At 31.5% G+C, this 21,148-nt stretch overlaps 2 protein-coding genes across 2 annotated transcripts in view; one reads left to right on the top strand and one right to left on the bottom strand.

Annotated features, from left to right (window-relative positions):
* The window catches only part of LOC127709852 (cAMP-dependent protein kinase regulatory subunit-like), a 102,364-nt gene extending 97,100 nt beyond the window's left edge, over positions 1–5,264 (bottom strand). The window contains exon 1 of the mRNA XM_052215522.1: positions 5,086–5,264. Coding sequence (XP_052071482.1) covers positions 5,086–5,250 — 165 coding nt within the window. The 5' untranslated portion in view covers positions 5,251–5,264. The remainder of the gene's footprint in view (positions 1–5,085) is intronic.
* Positions 5,265–17,698: 12,434 nt separating this feature from the next.
* LOC127709393 (leukocyte receptor cluster member 8 homolog) overlaps positions 17,699–21,148 on the top strand; it is a 34,291-nt gene continuing 30,841 nt past the window's right edge. Inside the window, exons 1-3 of the mRNA XM_052214899.1 lie at positions 17,699–17,827; positions 19,774–19,947; positions 20,945–21,059. Coding sequence (XP_052070859.1) covers positions 17,790–17,827; positions 19,774–19,947; positions 20,945–21,059 — 327 coding nt within the window. The 5' untranslated portion in view covers positions 17,699–17,789. The remainder of the gene's footprint in view (positions 17,828–19,773; positions 19,948–20,944; positions 21,060–21,148) is intronic.

The following is a 21,148-nucleotide window of genomic DNA, read 5'->3' on the forward strand; positions in this document are numbered from 1 at the left end:
TATGGATTATTTCCAGTGTTCACAATGGTGCTTGATGGTTCACCTGACATGCTGTCCAGTAGACAATATCTTACTGATCCAAACAAAATTTCACTTGACAATCATCATTATTCAATTTAAAATTCCAAAAATGTTGTTGAAAATTGCATGGGTTCTGTAAAAGTTTCATTATACTGCATGGTTCAACCAGTCTTTGTTGGTTCAGACTGATGTACCAGTGTATTTTCTAAAATTTCATGGGATTTTTGTCTTAAGGTATGTACACTACACTCACCCTTATCTTTCTTATCCAATTGATCAATAAATATTTATCTCTTATACTTACTGGATAGTAAAGTATACTGATATATAGTCCATGTACCAATGCTTTATTTTGAAATAATTCTTAACTAAATTGCACATAAATTTGCATATGCATACATGAAATGAACATTATAAGAAGGACTAAATAATGCTTTATAGCCTAGCATAAATTATGGTGAAATGGGAAATACCATCAATAGTCACATATTAGACCAAATATTGTAATTATATATATATTGACCCAAAATAGCAAGCACTGGTCATGATTTGGTCTTAAAACTCCAGTTTCAATAAATTGAATAAAAATACTGACTGACAGCCTGTTTTAATTTACCATCAATGTGTCATTTTATGGTTGGATATGACTGATTAGTTAATCAATTAACAAACTAAGGTACATGTCCCATCTGCTGCTACATATACATGAAAATCAATTAAGGAAAATATATTATACATGTATATATATGAACCCTAAAAAAAGAGTGAATTCTGGAAACATATCCCATCGCCCTAATCCTAAAGATTACCAGTTCAAAACTGTAAGAAAAGAAGCAATCACTGTTAGTAATAATCAACCTTCTAAAGTCAAAATGTCATAGGTGTAAAACTGGAGAGAAATTATGTCTATGATTAATAATTTTCAAGTCATCAAATGTTATAGTTTCAATTGTATGCATTTCCATTCTCAATTTTATTTCCCTTGCAAGATTCTCTATTTTCTTTTGTTTTTTTGCTGACCCAACATTTTTCATTTTTTCCCTGTTCGAGTCTAACAACTTGTTTTGGTTAAAAATAATGACTATGCAATGCCTATTTAATATTCTGCAACCTGATTTTATAACCTATTCAATATCACATATCTTGCCTTCTAGTGGTAATAATAGCCCCCCCCCCACCTCCCCATCCACCCCCAAGGATGATTAATATGGGGTAATATTCAAGGATAATTTTACTGTTACAAGAATGATGGTAATTCAAAGCTTCTTTGTGTCTGCAGGATCAACACATTAAATTGGTCAATAGCTTATTGATTTCACTCTTAACTATTTCTTTTCCAGAAATCCAATGAAATATTTCCCCTATTATTCCATTATCTTGGAAAACATCCATTGTATTTGAGAGCTGAATTGGACTTTGAACTAACTTTCCGGAACTGCCAATACTCTTAGACTTCTTAGGAAGAAAGATAAGAAGTTAGCAATATCCTTTAACTCTACGTTCCGCTATATAGATGATGTTCTCTCACTAAATAATACAAAATTTGGTGACTATGTTGAACGAATCTATCCCATCGAACTAGAGATAAAGGATACTACAGATACAGTTAAGTCTGCCTCATATCTTGACTTACATCTAGAAACTGACAATGAGGGTCTGTTGAAAACAAAACTTTACGACAAAAGAGATGATTTCAGCTTCCCAATTGTGAACTTTCCATTTCTATGTAGCAACATTCCAGCAGCGCCTGCATACGGAGTATGTATCTCCCAATTGATACGATATTCCCGGGCTTGTGTTTCCTATCATGATTTCCTTGATAGAGGATTGCTGCTCACAAGGAAGCTATTAAACCAAGAGTTCCAAATGGTGAAGTTGAAGTCATCCCTTCGTAAATTTTACGGATGCCATCACCAGTTGGTTGACCGTTATGGAATAACCGTTTCACAGATGATATTGGATATGTTCCTTATGTCGTAACTACAATACCCTCCCTTTTCACGAATGTGACTTACCAAATTAGACTATTTACCGGATTTGTAATAACATAAGCAACACGACGGGCGCCACATGTGGAGCAGGATCTGCTTACCCTTCCGGAGCACCTGAGATCACCCCCAGTTTTTGGTGGGGTTCGTGTTGCTTAGTCTTTGGTTTTCTATGTTGTGTCATCTGTACTATTATTTGTCTGTTTGTCTTTATATTTTTGGCCATGGCGTTGTCAGTTTGTTTTCGATCTGGGAGTTTGACTGTCCCTCTGGTGTCTTTTGTCCCTCTTTTAGATCTATACCTTGTGCCCATGGTGCCTGTTACAGTTACGGTCCTTGTTGAAAGCTTCCTATATATATACAGTACGACACAGAAATCAGAAACAAACAAGTCATTTCTTTTTCAGGTTTTTCATAATACAGATTAGAACTAATTAATTAAGATAACATTTACAATAAAAGACCTAGTTAACATCATTTGTGCAAAAAGCATTTTAATGACATTTTCTGAAACATTTGGTCTGAGACACTTTAAATAACAATGTAAAACATGTAAAAAGGGGAAAGGTACCTTCTGGGACCAAATTGGCCTTGAAATCAAATGTCATAAAAAAAAATTCTACAATTTGAAAAATTCAGCTATAAATCAATGTTCTTAACAAAATATGATATATTTATTTGAGTATATCTGTCATGCTTAAAACAGCTACAATATATGAAATGACAATCAGTTTCTTAAAATGTAGCAACCCTAACATATTGACCATTTGTTGCACACAGGATGAGGCATCACATAATAGTCTCTTAAATAATTATCTAACTCCAAAACATCACCTAATTAGTAAACCATCGGTCATGTAAATTTTCAAACCCTTGACCTTGACCAAATCTTAAATTTTGAAATTGAAGCACAGGATAGACAAGACTATTATTACATGTAAAAACAACACAGATATTGAAAAATTAAATAAGCACTAAAAACAACACTGAAAACTAAAGCAATACCAACAGGAATCCTTTTTAAACTAAACTCAGGTTGACCTCAGGTGCTCCAGAAGGATAAAACAAATTATATTGTAGAAATTTACAATCAAACAAACAAAACACCCTTCCCTTCCCTCCTGAAAAAAACAATAAAAGATGCATGGTCAGTGTCTAATGTAAATATTTTTTTTCATCAAGCTTTTATTTACAAGTTTAAAACATAAATAATAGTATCAAACAAATTTCAATTTTCTATGAGGCCCTAGGATCGCATAACGCTAAAATGTACCTTGTCCTTATATTTATTTATTCATTTTATCAAAAGTTTCATACAAACTAATGGCAGATAAACATAAGCACATTTATTAAGTTATGCTTTATTGAAACAACACTTTATATTGCAGATTGATATGTCAGAAATTGTTTACTTTAATGTTGCTTTGTAAATAAAAGGTAAATTTTTTCACATTTTGTGTTTTGTATAGGCATATTGTTAAGAGACGATATAGAGAATAATTTATGTCAATTGAGATAGCCACCAAAAACACAATAAAAGAATAAGATATCAACAAGGCAACATATGAACAATAGACAAACATATAAATGTCTTAACCAAACATCAAGCTCTTAATTGTCCCTAGTTTCAATAAATTATGAATACATTCAAGAGACTACCAAAGATCCTCCATCAACACCAAACTCTTAATCCAAACTAATTAGGGGCTGTTATATTACAGCCTCTGATTTCCTTGAAGATAAACACTTTTGTGGTCAATGTGTTAACTGAGGCCCACTATCTATCCAGGCTACAAGAAGCTACACTTGTCGACATATGTGGGTCATGAAGAGCAAGAAATAGGAAGAAAAGTTGTCAAAATTGACATTTTTATCATTGGATGGCCCAAATTGGAGTTTCATAACTGAAAGATTACAGAAAGTCAAAGCATGAACAATGCAGAATAAACTTGAACACCCATACTGGCATAGATGCCAACTTTTCAAATTTCCAACAGTAGAATTTCTAACTTTGAGAAACACGTTTTGAAAGAAAATTTCCCATTGTACAATGTACATGTATTTTATCACACCTTTTGCTGATAAATTACCAGTGTTAAAAACATTTACAATCATCATTCAAATGAATCTAACCATTTATGCATTTGTTATTTATACCTATTACAACTTGTCCGCTAGCTTGGGGCACTGTAAGTTTTGAAAATAATGGTTCATAGTAGTTTATTGGTCTTTTATTTTTATAGAAAAAGCAACCACATATAATTGAATTATGGGGTCAAGTTGGTAGGTATTGCAATGAAAATGTCAGGAAGTGGGCAAAATTAAAATTTCCAACTAATTCATTGCAATTTGACAACAATCAGGGGTTACACATTATTCCGAATACATGCTACAAAATACACACTAGTATTTGAAAGATAACTGGCAAAAACAAGGTTAAGTTTTACTGAATGTTTAGCAGGTTGGGACAGATCATCATAAATGGGTATTATCCCCATTACAGGTATTAAACCCCAAAACAGGTAGCAAATATCAGTGATAAAAATATAAACTTTGGATTTCAAACATTTTTCTCATACATACAGTGACTGAAATATCATCTGGATAAAAGTTAATAAAGTAGCATTTTGCATTTGCTTTTGGGAGGCTATTATTTTTGTATTCAGAGCATTTTTAACTATTTTCCTAAAAGTTGAAAATGTTGTCATTTATATGAACATTTGCGCCATGACAGCCATTATGATGAAATTCAAAATTCGTTTTATAATAACACTGTAATCTGATACCCGATTTTGGTCTAATACCCATAAATTGGGATAGAACCTATTTATGGAGATCTTCCCAAACTTGTTTTAATAGACTACATTTATTTCAACTACATCCATTATAAACCACTATTGTACATTCAATGTTCTACAATAGTCCATTAATTCATAATAAGTTGTTAGGTTTGACTTATGAGTAGAATTTTCTTTTTTATTCATATAGACCGGTGCATTTATAACGCGGACGTCGCGGAGGACACCATGTTGATATGTTTTGTTTTGGTAAATGTGAAATGTCACCAGTAACTTACCTTGTCAAGCTTATCGAAGTAATCTCGGAGGAATATTATTGGGTTGTCTGGATGGCTAACACATAATTGTACAATACAATCTTTCAAAACTTGTTGTATATTGTGCTTTTGCACGTAGTTTTCGCATTCTTTGAGACTCTGCTCTTCAGAGTAATTGGCAGCCATTTCTCCGTGCAGATTTTCCGAAATATGGTTGTAACGGTACCGATGATTGGCTAACTTTAAAAGGCGAAGACAGGGTTGACGGTACATTTGTAACATTGTGTTAGTCGTTAATTTGCTTTCTGGCGAGATTTGCGTTACAAATTTTCCACCATTCAATCATAACATTTAAAATATTACCAAAATATGCCAGTGACATTTGCTTTATTTTCCTTTTTCTATTTTAATATCTTGGGTCATCTTCTAACTTTTGTAAGATTTATATTCGCTTGTTTCATCTGTGTACTATGGACACATAATATTCTTGTTATCTCTAATATGTGAGTTTTGAAATCTTAATTTTGCTGAAGAAAAAAAAACCAGCAAATTTGAATACTCTACTTGGTAAAAAGTGTCATTTATAAATATAGAGTTGTCTCTCGTTTTCCAACAAGCCACACTAATGATGCCATGATGAACTTTTATGCGTGTTTTGTTGATAATTTGAATTTGAATTTGAATTTGAATTTGAATTTGAATTTGAATTTGAATTTGAATTTGAATTCGTACTTGAATTTGAAATTTGAAATTTGAAATTTGAATTTGAATTTGAATTTGAATAATTTGAATTTGAATTTGAATTTGAATTTGAATTTGAATTTGAATTTAAATTTGAATTCGTATTTGAAATTTGAAATTTGAAATTTGAAATTTGAATTACGATTTGAATTACGATTTGAATTAAGATTTTAATTGATTTGAATTAAGATTTGAATTTGAATTTGAATTTGAATTTGAATTTGAATTTCAAAGTTATATTCATGAAATGTTTTTTGCAGTTTTAAAATTTAACTTTTTTTGTACGTAAAATTGAGAATGGAAATTGGAAATGTGTCAAAGAGACAACAACCCGACCAAAGAGCAGAAAACAGCTGAAGGCCACCAATGGGTCTCCAACACAGCGAGAAAATCCCGCACCCGGAGGCGGGCCCCATACTTATATATACTTATGTTTACACAAATTATGACCTCCCAAAAAAAAAAACACGAATACAAAAAATCGTTAAATGAAGTGTATAATTCGTGATCACGGATTAAATTCGTTATCACAGATGTTTACAATTCCTGATTACTGATTTTAAATCTGTTATCTCATTTTTTTAAATGTTTGATAACGAATTAAGTTTATCGTGATCTGACATTACATGTATTTACAAAAATCTATAATATATAATTCCACATATTCGTGATCACGAATTTAATCCCTGATAACGAATTATACAACTTGTAATAACGATTTTAATCCGTGATCACGATTTTCCCGTGGTTTCGGGCATCATTCAAACAATTGATAATAAAAGTAAAATTACAGCCAATTTTGTGTCAAAATAAGGTCCTTTGATTCTTATTATCCGAAGCCCTCACTTCTAACCGTATAAATCCTGGATCCGCGCCTACGGTATTTGTTTATTTTAACCCTTTATTTTAAAGTAGCCAAAAGCCTACGTATCTGTAAGATCTTATATTATGGTAAGTTAGATTACAGCAAAGCAGCGACGCAACTAATCCAAGGAAATCTAGAGGTCAACATGCAATCTTCGAACTGAATAGACAGGTGTCTGTGAAATATGTCCAGCTTCAAATAGCCCCGACTCGAGAAAAAACTAATTGCGAATAAACTTCAACAGAGGCTTAACCAAAGATATTTACCATCAACACTATATTCTCTAAATAACAAAAGTGTATGTACAATATATCTAGATCTCAGTCGCTCTGAAGCGATAAAAAAAGTTTGGAATAAATTAAACGGATACTATATCAAAGATCTATACCTTTAACACCAAATTCTACAAATAACAAAAGACATAAGTCTGTTAAATATATCAAGCTCTAAATCGTCCAGGGTCGAGAAAAAAGTATGAATAAATTCATCATTAAAAACGACAAAAGACGAGGTTCCTGGCCTGAGACATGCACCTAAACATATGGTGGACCAGTTCTTCGAGACCCCAACCAGCCCGGTTCCCTTTTCTGACATACATGTATTTCAAAAGCTAATTACATCAAAACGGTCAAGCTATTTATTCAGTATAATATGTTAATTTGGCAATTGTAATTTTTGTAAGCACTAAAATCCTAAGTTGCGATTAAAGGGGAATAATTCACAATATAATTCCGAGTAATTTTTCAATGAAGTTTACCTCACATCGACACTGAACGTATATTGCAATTTCTCCAGAGTAAAAAAAAACATTTTCAAAATTGTGACGGAGTACGTTAGCCATAGTCCTATAATATAAGAAGATTCATATCGTTTGCATTCAACGTTTTTCATCGGATATTTTTTTTTTAATATCAACGCTGAACCACGAAGTCTTATCGGAAGTAGCTACTTTCTCGTAGCAAGTTCCCAACGTGGTTCAGCATTGATAGTAAAAAAGATATCCGAGAAAAAACGTTATCTCTAATATGTGAGTTTTGAAATCTTAATTTTGCTGAAGAAAAAAAACCCAGCAAATTTGAATACTCTACTTGGTAAAAAGTGTCATTTATAAATATAGAGTTATCTCTCGTTATCCAACAAGCCACACTAATGATGCCATGATGAACTTTTATGCGTGTTTTGTTGATAATTTGAATTTAAACTTGAATTTGAATTTGAATTTGAATTTGAATTTGAATTTGAATTTGAATTTTAATTTTAATTTGAATTTTAATTCGTATTTGAATTTGAAATTTGAAATTTGAAATTTGAATTTGAATTTGAATTTGAATTTGAATTTGAATTTGAATTTAAATTTGAACTCGTATTTGAAATTTGAAATTTGAAATTTGAATTACGATTTGAATTACGATTTGAATTACGATATGAATTACGATTTGAATTAAGATTTGAATTGATTTGAATTAAAATTTGAATTTGAATTTGAATTTGAATTTGAATTTGAATTTGAATTTGAATCTGAATTTGAATTTGAATTTGAATTTCAAGGTTATATTCATGAAATGTTTAATGCAGTTTTAAAATTTAACTTTTTTTGTACGTAAAATTGAGAATGGAAATGGGAAATGTGTCAAAGAGACAACAACCCGACCAAAGAGCAGAAAACAGCTGAAGGCCACCAATGGGTCTCCAACACAGCGAGAAAATCCCGCACCCGGAGGCGGGCCCCATACTTATATATACTTATGTTTACACAAATTATGACCTCCCAAAAAAAAAAAAAACACGAATACAAAAAATCGTTAAATGAAGTGTATAATTCGTGATCACGGATTAAATTCGTTATCACAGATGTTTACAATTCCTGATTACTGATTTTAAATCTGTTATCTCATTTTTTTAAATGTTTGATAACGAATTAAGTTTATCGTGATCTGACATTACATGTATTTACAAAAATCTATAATATATAATTCCACATATTCGTGATCACGAATTTAATCCCTGATAACGAATTATACAACTTGTAATAACGATTTTAATCCGTGATCACGATTTTCCCGTGGTTTCGGGCATCATTCAAACAATTGATAATAAAGGTAAAATTACAGCCAATTTTGTGTCAAAATAAGGTCCTTTGATTCTTATTATCCGAAGCCCTCACTTCTAACCGTATAAATCCTGGATCCGCGCCTACGGTATTTGTTTATTTTAACCCTTTATTTTAAAGTAGCCAAAAGCCTACGTATCTGTAAGATCTTATATTATGGTAAGTTAGATTACAGCAAAGCAGCGACGCAACTAATCCAAGGAAATCTAGAGGTCAACATGCAATCTTCGAACTGAATAGACAGGTGTCTGTGAAATATGTCCAGCTTCAAATAGCCCCGACTCGAGAAAAAACTAATTGCGAATAAACTTCAACAGAGGCTTAACCAAAGATATTTACCATCAACACTATATTCTCTAAATAACAAAAGTGTATGTACAATATATCTAGATCTCAGTCGCTCTGAAGCGATAAAAAAAGTTTGGAATAAATTAAACGGATACTATATCAAAGATCTATACCTTTAACACCAAATTCTACAAATAACAAAAGACATAAGTCTGTTAAATATATCAAGCTCTAAATCGTCCAGGGTCGAGAAAAAAGTATGAATAAATTCATCATTAAAAACGACAAAAGACGAGGTTCCTGGCCTGAGACATGCACCTAAACATATGGTGGACCAGTTCTTCGAGACCCCAACCAGCCCGGTTCCCTTTTCTGACATACATGTATTTCAAAAGCTAATTACATCAAAACGGTCAAGCTATTTATTCAGTATAATATGTTAATTTGGCAATTGTAATTTTTGTAAGCACTAAAATCCTAAGTTGCGATTAAAGGGGAATAATTCACAATATAATTCCGAGTAATTTTTCAATGAAGTTTACCTCACATCGACACTGAACGTATATTGCAATTTCTCCAGAGTAAAAAAAAACATTTTCAAAATTGTGACGGAGTACGTTAGCCATAGTCCTATAATATAAGAAGATTCATATCGTTTGCATTCAACGTTTTTCATCGGATATTTTTTTTTTAATATCAACGCTGAACCACGAAGTCTTATCGGAAGTAGCTACTTTCTCGTAGCAAGTTCCCAACGTGGTTCAGCATTGATAGTAAAAAAGATATCCGAGAAAAAACGTTATCTCTAATATGTGAGTTTTGAAATCTTAATTTTGCTGAAGAAAAAAAACCCAGCAAATTTGAATACTCTACTTGGTAAAAAGTGTCATTTATAAATATAGAGTTATCTCTCGTTATCCAACAAGCCACACTAATGATGCCATGATGAACTTTTATGCGTGTTTTGTTGATAATTTGAATTTGAACTTGAATTTGAATTTGAATTTGAATTTGAATTTGAATTTGAATTTGAATTTTAATTTTAATTTGAATTTTAATTCGTATTTGAATTTGAAATTTGAAATTTGAAATTTGAATTTGAATTTGAATTTGAATTTGAATTTGAATTTGAATTTGAATTTAAATTTGAATTCGTATTTGAAATTTGAAATTTGAAATTTGAATTACGATTTGAATTACGATTTGAATTACGATATGAATTACGATTTGAATTAAGATTTGAATTGATTTGAATTAAAATTTGAATTTGAATTTGAATTTGAATTTGAATTTGAATTTGAATTTGAATCTGAATTTGAATTTGAATTTGAATTTCAAGGTTATATTCATGAAATGTTTAATGCAGTTTTAAAATTTAACTTTTTTTGTACGTAAAATTGAGAATGGAAATGGGAAATGTGTCAAAGAGACAACAACCCGACCAAAGAGCAGAAAACAGCTGAAGGCCACCAATGGGTCTCCAACACAGCGAGAAAATCCCGCACCCGGAGGCGGGCCCCATACTTATATATACTTATGTTTACACAAATTATGACCTCCCAAAAAAAAAAAAAACACGAATACAAAAAATCGTTAAATGAAGTGTATAATTCGTGATCACGGATTAAATTCGTTATCACAGATGTTTACAATTCCTGATTACTGATTTTAAATCTGTTATCTCATTTTTTTAAATGTTTGATAACGAATCAAGTTTATCGTGATCTGACATTACATGTATTTACAAAAATCTATGATATATAATTCCACATATTCGTGATCACGAATTTAATCCCTGATAACGAATTATACAACTTGTAATAACGATTTTAATCCGTGATCACGATTTTCCCGTGGTTTCGGGCATCATTCAAACAATTGATAATAAAGGTAAAATTACAGCCAATTTTGTGTCAAAATAAGGTCCTTTGATTCTTATTATCCGAAGCCCTCACTTCTAACATTAAATCCTGGATCCGCGCCTACGGTATTTGTTTATTTTAACCCTTTATTTTAAAGTAGCCAAAAGCCTACGTATCTGTAAGATCTTATATTATGGTAAGTTAGATTACAGCAAAGCAGCGACGCAACTAATCCAAGGAAATCTAGAGGTCAACATGCAACCTTCGAAAATAGACAGGTGTCTGTGAAATATGTCCAGCTTCAAATAGCCCCGACTCGAGAAAAAACTAATTGCGAATAAACTTCAACAGAGGCTTAACCAAAGATATTTACCATCAACACTATATTCTCTAAATAACAAAAGTGTATGTACAATATATCTAGCTCTCAGTCGCTCTGAAGCGATAAAAAAAGTTTGGAATAAATTAAACGGATACTATATCAAAGATCTATACCTTTAACACCAAATTCTACAAATAACAAAAGACATAAGTCTGTTAAATATATCAAGCTCTAAATCGTCCAGGGTCGAGAAAAAAGTATGAATAAATTCATCATTAAAAACGACAAAAGACGAGGTTCCTGGCCTGAGACATGCACCTAAACATATGGTGGACCAGTTCTTCGAGACCCCAACCAGCCCGGTTCCCTTTTCTGACATACATGTATTTCAAAAGCTAATTACATCAAAACGGTCAAGCTATTTATTCAGTATAATATGTTAATTTGGCAATTGTAATTTTTGTAAGCACTAAAATCCTAAGTTGCGATTAAAGGGGAATAATTCACAATATAATTCCGAGTAATTTTTCAATGAAGTTTACCTCACATCGACACTGAACGTATATTGCAATTTCTCCAGAGTAAAAAAAAACATTTTCAAAATTGTGACGGAGTACGTTAGCCATAGTCCTATAATATAAGAAGATTCATATCGTTTGCATTCAACGTTTTTCATCGGATATTTTTTTTTTAATATCAACGCTGAACCACGAAGTCTTATCGGAAGTAGCTACTTTCTCGTAACAAGTTCCCAACGTGGTTCAGCATTGATAGTAAAAAAGATATCCGAGAAAAAACGTTGAATGCAAACGATATGAACCTACGAAGTCTTATATTATAGGACTACCGCTAACCTAAGTAAAATGAGTTTACAATCTAAATGATGAATGAAATAGGGAATAGTTTGGCACAATCTGTTATGTCGTACAGATTTGATTGTATAACAAAATAATAAATATAATTTCAAATATACTAACTTCTTGCAGGTTCCACTAGTTAAGACCACAAGGTATGAAAAACAATCTTCAGATACGCTGCTCCAGTTATTTGGAATTTTCTACCTGAGAGAATAAAGAAAAACGTCTAATTTTAATCACTTCTAAAACCTCTCATATCTTTATCCAAAATGGTAAAAACTGCAGCTGTAAAGCGTGTAAAAAATCATAGCCTTTCTAAGCATTTTACCTAAAATGCATCATCATCATCATAGTGTATAATCATATTTTCTGCTTTATATGAATTTTTTAATGCATAATTGCTTTTCGATGATGTGCTTTGCTTTGACCGATTATGCTTAATGTGTTTTAGATGTGCTGCTATGCATGTTTTATCATTTACATGTGTTTTTCGTTGCTTTGAATACTCAAATTGTGTTGTTGTTTTTTTGTAATTTATGTGTGTTTTGTATTTTTATGTGTCTTACATGCCTAAATATACTTTGGGTATTTTAAATTGATTTTCGTGTTTTTTATGTGCTGTGTATGACTTCTATTATAACGGTTAGTGTTACATCAAATTCCCAACAAAACATATAAAATCCCCGTGTAAATCAAAATGTATCATCTATTTCCAATATAGAGCCCTTGTGGCTATAATATATAATTGATAGTTGGCTTGAATATTTTATGTCATTTCAAAAGTTCAATGCGAGCTGATGTTGTATTGCTATTGATCTTGCTAATCTTGCTGACTTTAAATAAAACTTACTTGATCTAATTATTTGTTTATACCTATCATACATGGGCAAAGCACAGAATGGCAAAGCACAGAATGGCAAAGCACAGAATGGCAAAGCACGACATAACAAAAGACTGGACTGTGACATAGTATACAAAAAAGTAAAATAACAAAAATACCGAACTCCAAGGAAAATTCAAAACGGAAACCCCTTATAAGATAAGATAAGATAAGATATTTTATTTCCAATTATGGGCCCCAAAGGGCATAAACATTACAACATCAATAATTTTTCATAATACAATACAAACAATGAGATAAAAAAAAAAAGTTAAACGTGAACTATTTAAGTTCTTAAAGAATACGTAGATAAAGAATCTATAGTATGTTTTTTTTTTTAATACTAATGCATTTTATTGCAAGTGTGGTTGATATAGATAACAAACAAGCAGCCCAAAAAGAAAAAAAGAAAAATAGATATCCACATATGTATAGTACACAAAAAGTTGGATCAATTAAATATATAATAATTAGCCAAAAAGAAAGTAGAAATTAAACATGTCCATGACTCATCCTGTGTCAGCAGCAAATAGGAAAGTATTATGGTTTCCTAAAGGCAGCTGACACCAGGGGGCGATACCTTATGGGCCATAGGCATGTAAAATGTGTGTAAATGTCTCTTTCCTACCTGTATCAAAAGCAAACAAGGAAGCATCATAGGTAACTTGAATGCAGTTGATACCAGGGGACGATGCCTCAAGGATATAAGAGAACATTTGAATAAATAATATATCTTAACAATTATTTTTTTTTTTTTAATCGGCTAGTATGTTTGTGATATTCAGATGAATATAATTTTCTATGTCCAATCAAATGTATATACACACATAGATTTCCTTTAACTAATCTTCACTAAGGAAGATGTTTGTATATAAAATTACATATTATTTTAAGTAACTCAACATTTTCTACACTAAATAACCAGATAATTTTGCTTTGACTGCTCATATGATTAAAATAAGAATTATATTGTGCAATACTAGCTAACATACAATTTCTATCATCCTCAAATTTGTTACAATCAAATAGAAAATGAGCCTCATCTTCGACAGTATTGGAAGAACATTTATTACATATTCTGTTAATTCGGGGAATACCCTGATATCTACCTAATTCTATTTGTAATCTATGAGAAGATACACGTAATTTAGTAAAACTTCTTCTAAGTTCAAAATTCTTGATCAATGTTAGATATTTTTCAAAACCAAAATTTGTTTTATATAAAAGGTAGGTTTTCAGTTTACTGTCTGAAAATTTATCTATTTGTTTTTTCCAACAGCTAATAAACAATATTGATAGCTTGGTTTGTATATATTTCTTAAATTTGTATAAGGATTCACAAAATGGAGCATTTATGGCATTTGTATAGTCAATACCAAGTATTTTAAAAACAACATTTATTGAACCATACCATGATGTTATATTCATGTGATGTAGTGTCTTTGATTGTGTATATGCCTCTTTTAATAGAGGAAAATTATTACCTAAATTCTCTAATCTATACCAGTACAATAACATTCCTTTTATAATATTAAAATATATTGGAAATCTTCCAAGTTCAGATAACACTGCAGCATTTGTTGTTTTCTTGTGTACCCCAAGTATAAATTTACAAAATTTTATATGAAGTTTCTCACAGGGTAAACCTGAATATAATTTTTCAAAAGATATATCTTCCTTCTTACATTTAGAGGAAAGAGAATTAAACATCCCCCATATTTCGCTACCATATAATAAAATAGGTTTTACAGTGTGGTCAAAAACATGAATACTTGTTTTTACATCAGGATTAAGTGATAAAAGATCTTTCCTTAATTTGAAATGAGCTTTCAGGGATTTTTTGTATAGTTCATTTTGAGCATAACTGAATGAACCAGATGAGCTTAAATATAAACCTAGGTATTTGTATTTTGAAACACATTCCAGATTTATATTCTGAAATGTGAATATCTGTTTTACATGTCTGCCTGCCTTGTTGAAAATCAGCACCTTTGTCTTATTAGTATTCACATTGAGACACCAATCTTTGCAAAATTTATCAAGCATTCCCAGCTTTTCTCGTAGTCCTTCAGCTGATGTAGATAATAAAACAATATCATCAGCATACATTAAACAATGTAGATCTTTGTCATTGACATTAACTGGGTCTCTAGTATCTGACAAATATCTGGGCAAATCATTTATGAATATCTTGAATAAATTCGGACTGAGGTTGTCACCTTGTTTGACTCCAATATCTAATGGGAAAAAATCACTTACTTGATTTTGAATTTTGACACATGATTTGCTAATTTCATACATACTTTTAATAATGTTATAAAAATAAGACCCAGCCCCAATATCTAGTAGTTTAATCTTGATCCCTGTATGTATAACAGTATCAAAAGCCTTCTGAAAATCAACAAAACAGGCAAACAGTCTACCTTCTTTTGAATTACAGTATTTGTTAATAAGACAGTTTAAAATAAACATATGATCTGCAGTTCTGGCTTTCCTTGTGAATCCAATTTGACTATCATGTATAATATTATGTTCCTGAAGAAATTTGTCCAGTCTTAGACTTAATATTCTATTAAAAAGCTTTCCAATTGCACTTGTTATTGTTATTCCTCTATAATTGTTAGGGTCACTTGTATCATTGCTTTTAAAAATTGGTGTAATATAACCTTCAGCCCAAGATGTTGGGTATATACCTGAAGACAGACAAGTATTAAACATCTGTTGAAAACTTTTTAAAAGGAAAGTCTGTCCATTCTTTATCATATTATTACTAATGTTATCCAAGCCTGATGATTTATTGCATTTTAAGTGTGAAATGGCTTTGGATATTTCAGACTCAGTGATAACGGAGTCCAACTCGTTGAAACATTTTGAGTTTTCTAACTGTTTCAGTTTTTCACATAGCTCTGTATATCTACTTTGAAATTCACCTTTCAGTTGTGACAACTTTTGGAAATGTGATATCAAAGTTGATGGTTGTACTCCACATTTTTTTTGTGTTTCATTTTTTTCCTGTAGTTCATTAATTAAGTTCCAATACAGTTTTGGATTCTCATCGTGCAAGGAGTCCAGCTGACTAATCAATGATTGTTTGTATTGTTTGTATTTATATTTCCTTAGTTTGGAGTATTCACGATTCAGTTTATAAAAGTGATTTTTGATAATTGGATCATATGGAAATCTTGAATAAATTTTTCCATAATTAAGCAAGTTAGTTCGAGCTTGTTGTAAACTTGCGTCAAACCACTTTTTGTTTTTTTGTTTGTTTGTGTGTTTTTTTAAAGGTCGTTTAAGTGATAGATTTGCTGCTGATAAAAAGATGTTTGAAAGTTTTGATGATGCTTCATCTACTGATGTCTGAGTAAATTGAATTGTGCTGTTGTTGAATTCTAGTATGTAGTTTTGTAGTGTATCTGAAGAAAGTGTTTCTTGAAATTTTATTGCTGAACAGTCAGTCCAGATATAATTAGGTGTCATATTTTTCAACTGGATTGGAATATCATTTTCTCCAGGAACACAATATTTTGCAGATAATTCCCACTCAATTATCAAATGACAAATATCACTTATATATCAAATGACAAAATCAAAAGCTCAATCACATCAAACGAATGGAAAAGCACTGTCATATTCCTGACTTGGTACAGTAATTTACTTTTGTAGAAAATGGTGGATTAAACCTGGTTTGATAGCTAGCTAAACCTCTCACTTGTATGACAGTCGCACAGATTTCCATTATAGTGACAACAATGTGTGAGCTAAACAAACAGACATATTATGTAAAATTGTCATACAAATGACATGGCAAAGGTTTAGTATTAGTAAGAAAATCACTCAGTCATTATAGTATGTATAGTGACCATTGTACATACTATATTTTTTATGTAGCGCATAAATGATATTATACCCGACCCGTTTGACCTATATGCGTCGCTTTAAACTTATTGTTCATATTTTCAATAAGAAAATGTGAAATTGTTACTTGTATAGAAGTTCCTTCCTTTTGCAGAAAAATTAGTAAAACAAGGATTTGTACAGTAAGTTACTATACAAATCCTTGATTTAAATATTTGGCTTTTTGTCTTTTATATGAAGTGTCATTCAAGTAAAAAAAAATGTTCTACTAGTATTAGAATTCCTGTCAATGTTCACTGATTCAAAGCAAGTTTCTAAAATCATCGTAAGCTTTACAATATAGCAGGAAATGTTTCTCATCTTCGACTGATCCGTCATCGTATACTGAAGGTGCAGAACAGTTTATTTTATTTATTTTTATTTCAAGTATTATGCACATTTTTATCAAAACTACAGTAAAACAGTTAAAAGCACATACTGTATATAAAACAGAAAAGCACTTACACATGTCTACGACCAATCAAGGATTTGTATAGACACTATACAAATCCGTGGACCAATATATCTTCATGACATGATTAGTCCCAGCGGCATACAGTACCGTATCTTCAGCAGTTAAAGCATTGCATGAACCATGGAAGTGAAATCAATATATAATACTTCCAGGAATGAACAGATATTCAAGATGACAATAAGTTTTGAGTAAAGATCAAAACTGTGTTCATCTCTCAAATTTTGAGGTAGTTAATTCCAAATTTGAGCAGTTACATAGCTTCTCGATGAAAAGCAATTTGTCGATTAATTTCCGGAAACATACGGGACGAAACGAATATTCTTCCGACGACACTCGTGCATTTCCGTTATTGCTATAGAAAGAGGGAGATTGACGACAATTCATATTGTGCAAGAAAGTCAAGATTTTCAGCCTGTTAACACAAAGCCTTAATGGCAACATTTACCAATAGCAGCCAACCTCCAACATGGTAAAGTTTTTCTACTGACAGTTGTATATATTGATGAAATGTATGAGTAATGAATTGAAGTGATCATGATGGTCGATGAGATAGTGAAAATCAAAATGGCCACTAGGCACTAAAGAGAACTTTCTTTGTCAAATGGCTTCTTTACTTCAATCAATAGATACGAATTTACACAAGATTTGAAAAATTAAACTGTGTAGGCATTTGTATATTATTTCATATTTGTTTGGTTCAATATTTGTTGAATAACTGTTCAACAGATCGGGTGTCAATTTACAGCGATAAAAAAAAATAATCCTGGATAAATTTTCAGGAATGTAGTTCTGTTATGGACCACATAAAAGGCAACATTTTCCCGAAAGTCACCATTATCAAAGTATCATCAGGTTATAAATTATTGGCCTTAAAAATGTGTAAACTTAGCAATTAACTATTTTCATAAATTTACATTCTCATTTTATAAATGAAAAATCTGTGTCCGTTTGACCAAATACCTGTCCGCCCTGAGTCCATTCTCCCATATACCTGTTTGATCTGGGTCTGTTCGCAGTGATTTTATTTATTTTTTGTCTTGTTATAATCATAATGTATAGATATAATTTGAATAGAGATGAATATTTATGCTGTATTGCTGCTATCAGATAATCATTTTCCTTTCATTTCCACTGTAGAGTGTATGACAGGAATACAAGGTATAACATATAAAACAAATGAATCTAACAAGTTATCCCTTGTATGTCTTACAATTCATACATAATATCTATTCCAAGCTGGCTAGTTTATTTTAAAAATTTGTTATTTTCATTATTTATCCACCAAGTACATTGTACAATAAACGTATTTACACTTTGGTATTTAGCTATATTTTGCCTCCGAATGACCTTAGATCTACTCCGAATCACCTTTTGACGTCGGGCAACAATCGCTTTTTAATTGTGACGTCAAATGTTTTGAATTATGATGTCAAAGTTTACAGGAACCTGTGTGATTTTACGTAATGGCGGACAAATTTGCATACAAGTGTAAATACGTCTATTGATACCACAATCAGTGAGATCAAAGACATCTTAATTATACATTATCAGCATTCCAAGTAAATTACAATTGATCAACAATCATAAAAAGTAATTCTAAATAAAAATTTTAAAAAATGTAACAATGAAGCCAATTAATGCTTCATAACAAGACACTATTTTTTTTTCATGAATTTGAGAGAGGTATATTTTCTTAAATATTTATCGTATTAACACCTGAATAAGTTTAAAAATCTTAACACCATTAGTATTGATATTTTTTTTTAAAAGAAGGGTGAACGAACCCAAATCGAACAAACAACCCAGGGCGATTATGTAATTAGGGCAGATGAACCCGATACCATAAATGAATTGCCCTGGTTGACCTGGAGTCATTTTGACCAAAATGTGTTAGAAAACAATGTGAAAAGACGATTTGCTTTGTGATGTCAAATTTTTCTGGTAAAATAAACTAATTGGAAAATTTTTGAAACAAAATATTTGCTGCAGAGGTGGGCATTGGAATGCTAATCTTGTTTTTTTTTAAAGAAGAGATCAGTTACACAATGAAAAACTTCTGTTGAACCCCTTCTGCAGATGGATTAAACATAGACATATCTGAAGAGGGTTTAGAACGAAGTCTTGTCCAAGTAACACATGAGTAACCTGTTGATTGTCTTGGTAGTATGTAAAAAAATTTAAATTTTATTGAGATTGTAATTTACTTGGAAAATCATAATGACAAAATGTCATACAATTAGAAGTAAGAAAATGAAAATCTGCAGTACTATCACCTCTAAAGCAACGATTCCTTAAAATGATAACAGGGTACCAGGTACAATCAGTCAATCCAAATTCTTAATGATCTGTAAATGAGAATAAATATTATTTAGCTTAGCTGTAGTGTAAAATGTCACATGGTCACTTTACTTTTAGGGGTCAACCTGCATCTAGTTTTATGAATCCAGAATGGGAAAAAGCAAGACAAGCATTAGAAAAAGTACAGTCAATAACAAAAAGTCCAACAAAACCAGTGCAAAGTAATCCAAATCAAGTTCAACAACCATCGCCAGCTGATATGTATTATCAACAATATATGTATTATACACAGTAAGTATCAAAATAAAATATACAATGTATGCACTGGACTTTAACCTTTGTTCACTAAGCTTTTATCTTGCAAAAATATTAAAAACAAGTTCTGATCAGCTTGCATGTCTTCACTCTGAGTGATATGGACAAAGGTTAATCAGGAATCAAAAATCTGCATTGGACGCAACAAAAACCATGTTTTTATGCCCCCGTCGTAGCAGTGGGGCATTAAGTTTTACCCTTGTCCGCCTGTACGTCCCGAAATTGGTTTCCATTCTCTAACTTTAGTTTCCCTCAACCAAATGTTATGATACTTATACACAATGCAGGAAACACAGATCAACTTTGAAAGTGAGTGGCGTTACTTTTATCTTTCTAGAGTTATGCCCTTTACAAATGGAAAAATATCTGAATTTTTCATTTCCGTTTTCTAACAAGTTTGCCTCAACCAAATGTTATGAAACTTATACACAATGCTTATTACCACAAAACTCAGATCAAACTTTAATTTCAAATTTTGGGTAGCGTCACTTGTTCTGTTCTTGAGTTATGCCATTTATAACTTTATATGCAAACAGGGGCATTATTTGTGTCCCATGGACACATTCCCCATATTGTGCTGGCAAGTTAATCTTAAAGAACAGCAAGTCAACTCCAAAGGGTTTGAAGGCGGACAAGCTAGAAGTTTTAACCTCCATAGTGGTTAGCCTGCTGAATTGATTGTGACTTGAATGGGAAATGCTAAAGTGCAATCCCAGTGTTGTTGGAATGAAGATATTTCAGTGGGACACAATTTTATTTAATTAAACCTAGAAAACTTTTAATTTATAAAATGGAAACATCAAGCAAATGGCATCATTGCAGTTGTTATGGTTTTGTCTATAAGAACCCATTTCTTAACAATATTTCAATTCAAAGTGATGCTGAACTTTTTTGTCAATATATGTTGGAGCAATGATTGTTGTGTAGATCATTCATGGAATAGATCTAGAATTATACTGTGATTTTGTTTCAGGTATATGCCACCAAACCCAAACATGGGAATGGGTGGAGCACCAAGACCGATGGGAATAGGTGGACCACAAGGACCAATGGGAATGGGTGGTCCTGCTAGAATGAATGGACCATCAGTAAGTTTATAATTTATTATTTTATTTTCACACAGTGGTTGTAAAATGATATGACAACCTAAACCTAGTTGTAGGGATTTGTTTTCTAT

Source organism: Mytilus californianus, unplaced genomic scaffold (genome assembly GCF_021869535.1).
Source record: "Mytilus californianus isolate M0D057914Y unplaced genomic scaffold, xbMytCali1.0.p SCAF_7, whole genome shotgun sequence".
Classification (NCBI taxonomy): Eukaryota; Metazoa; Mollusca; class Bivalvia; order Mytilida; family Mytilidae; genus Mytilus; species Mytilus californianus.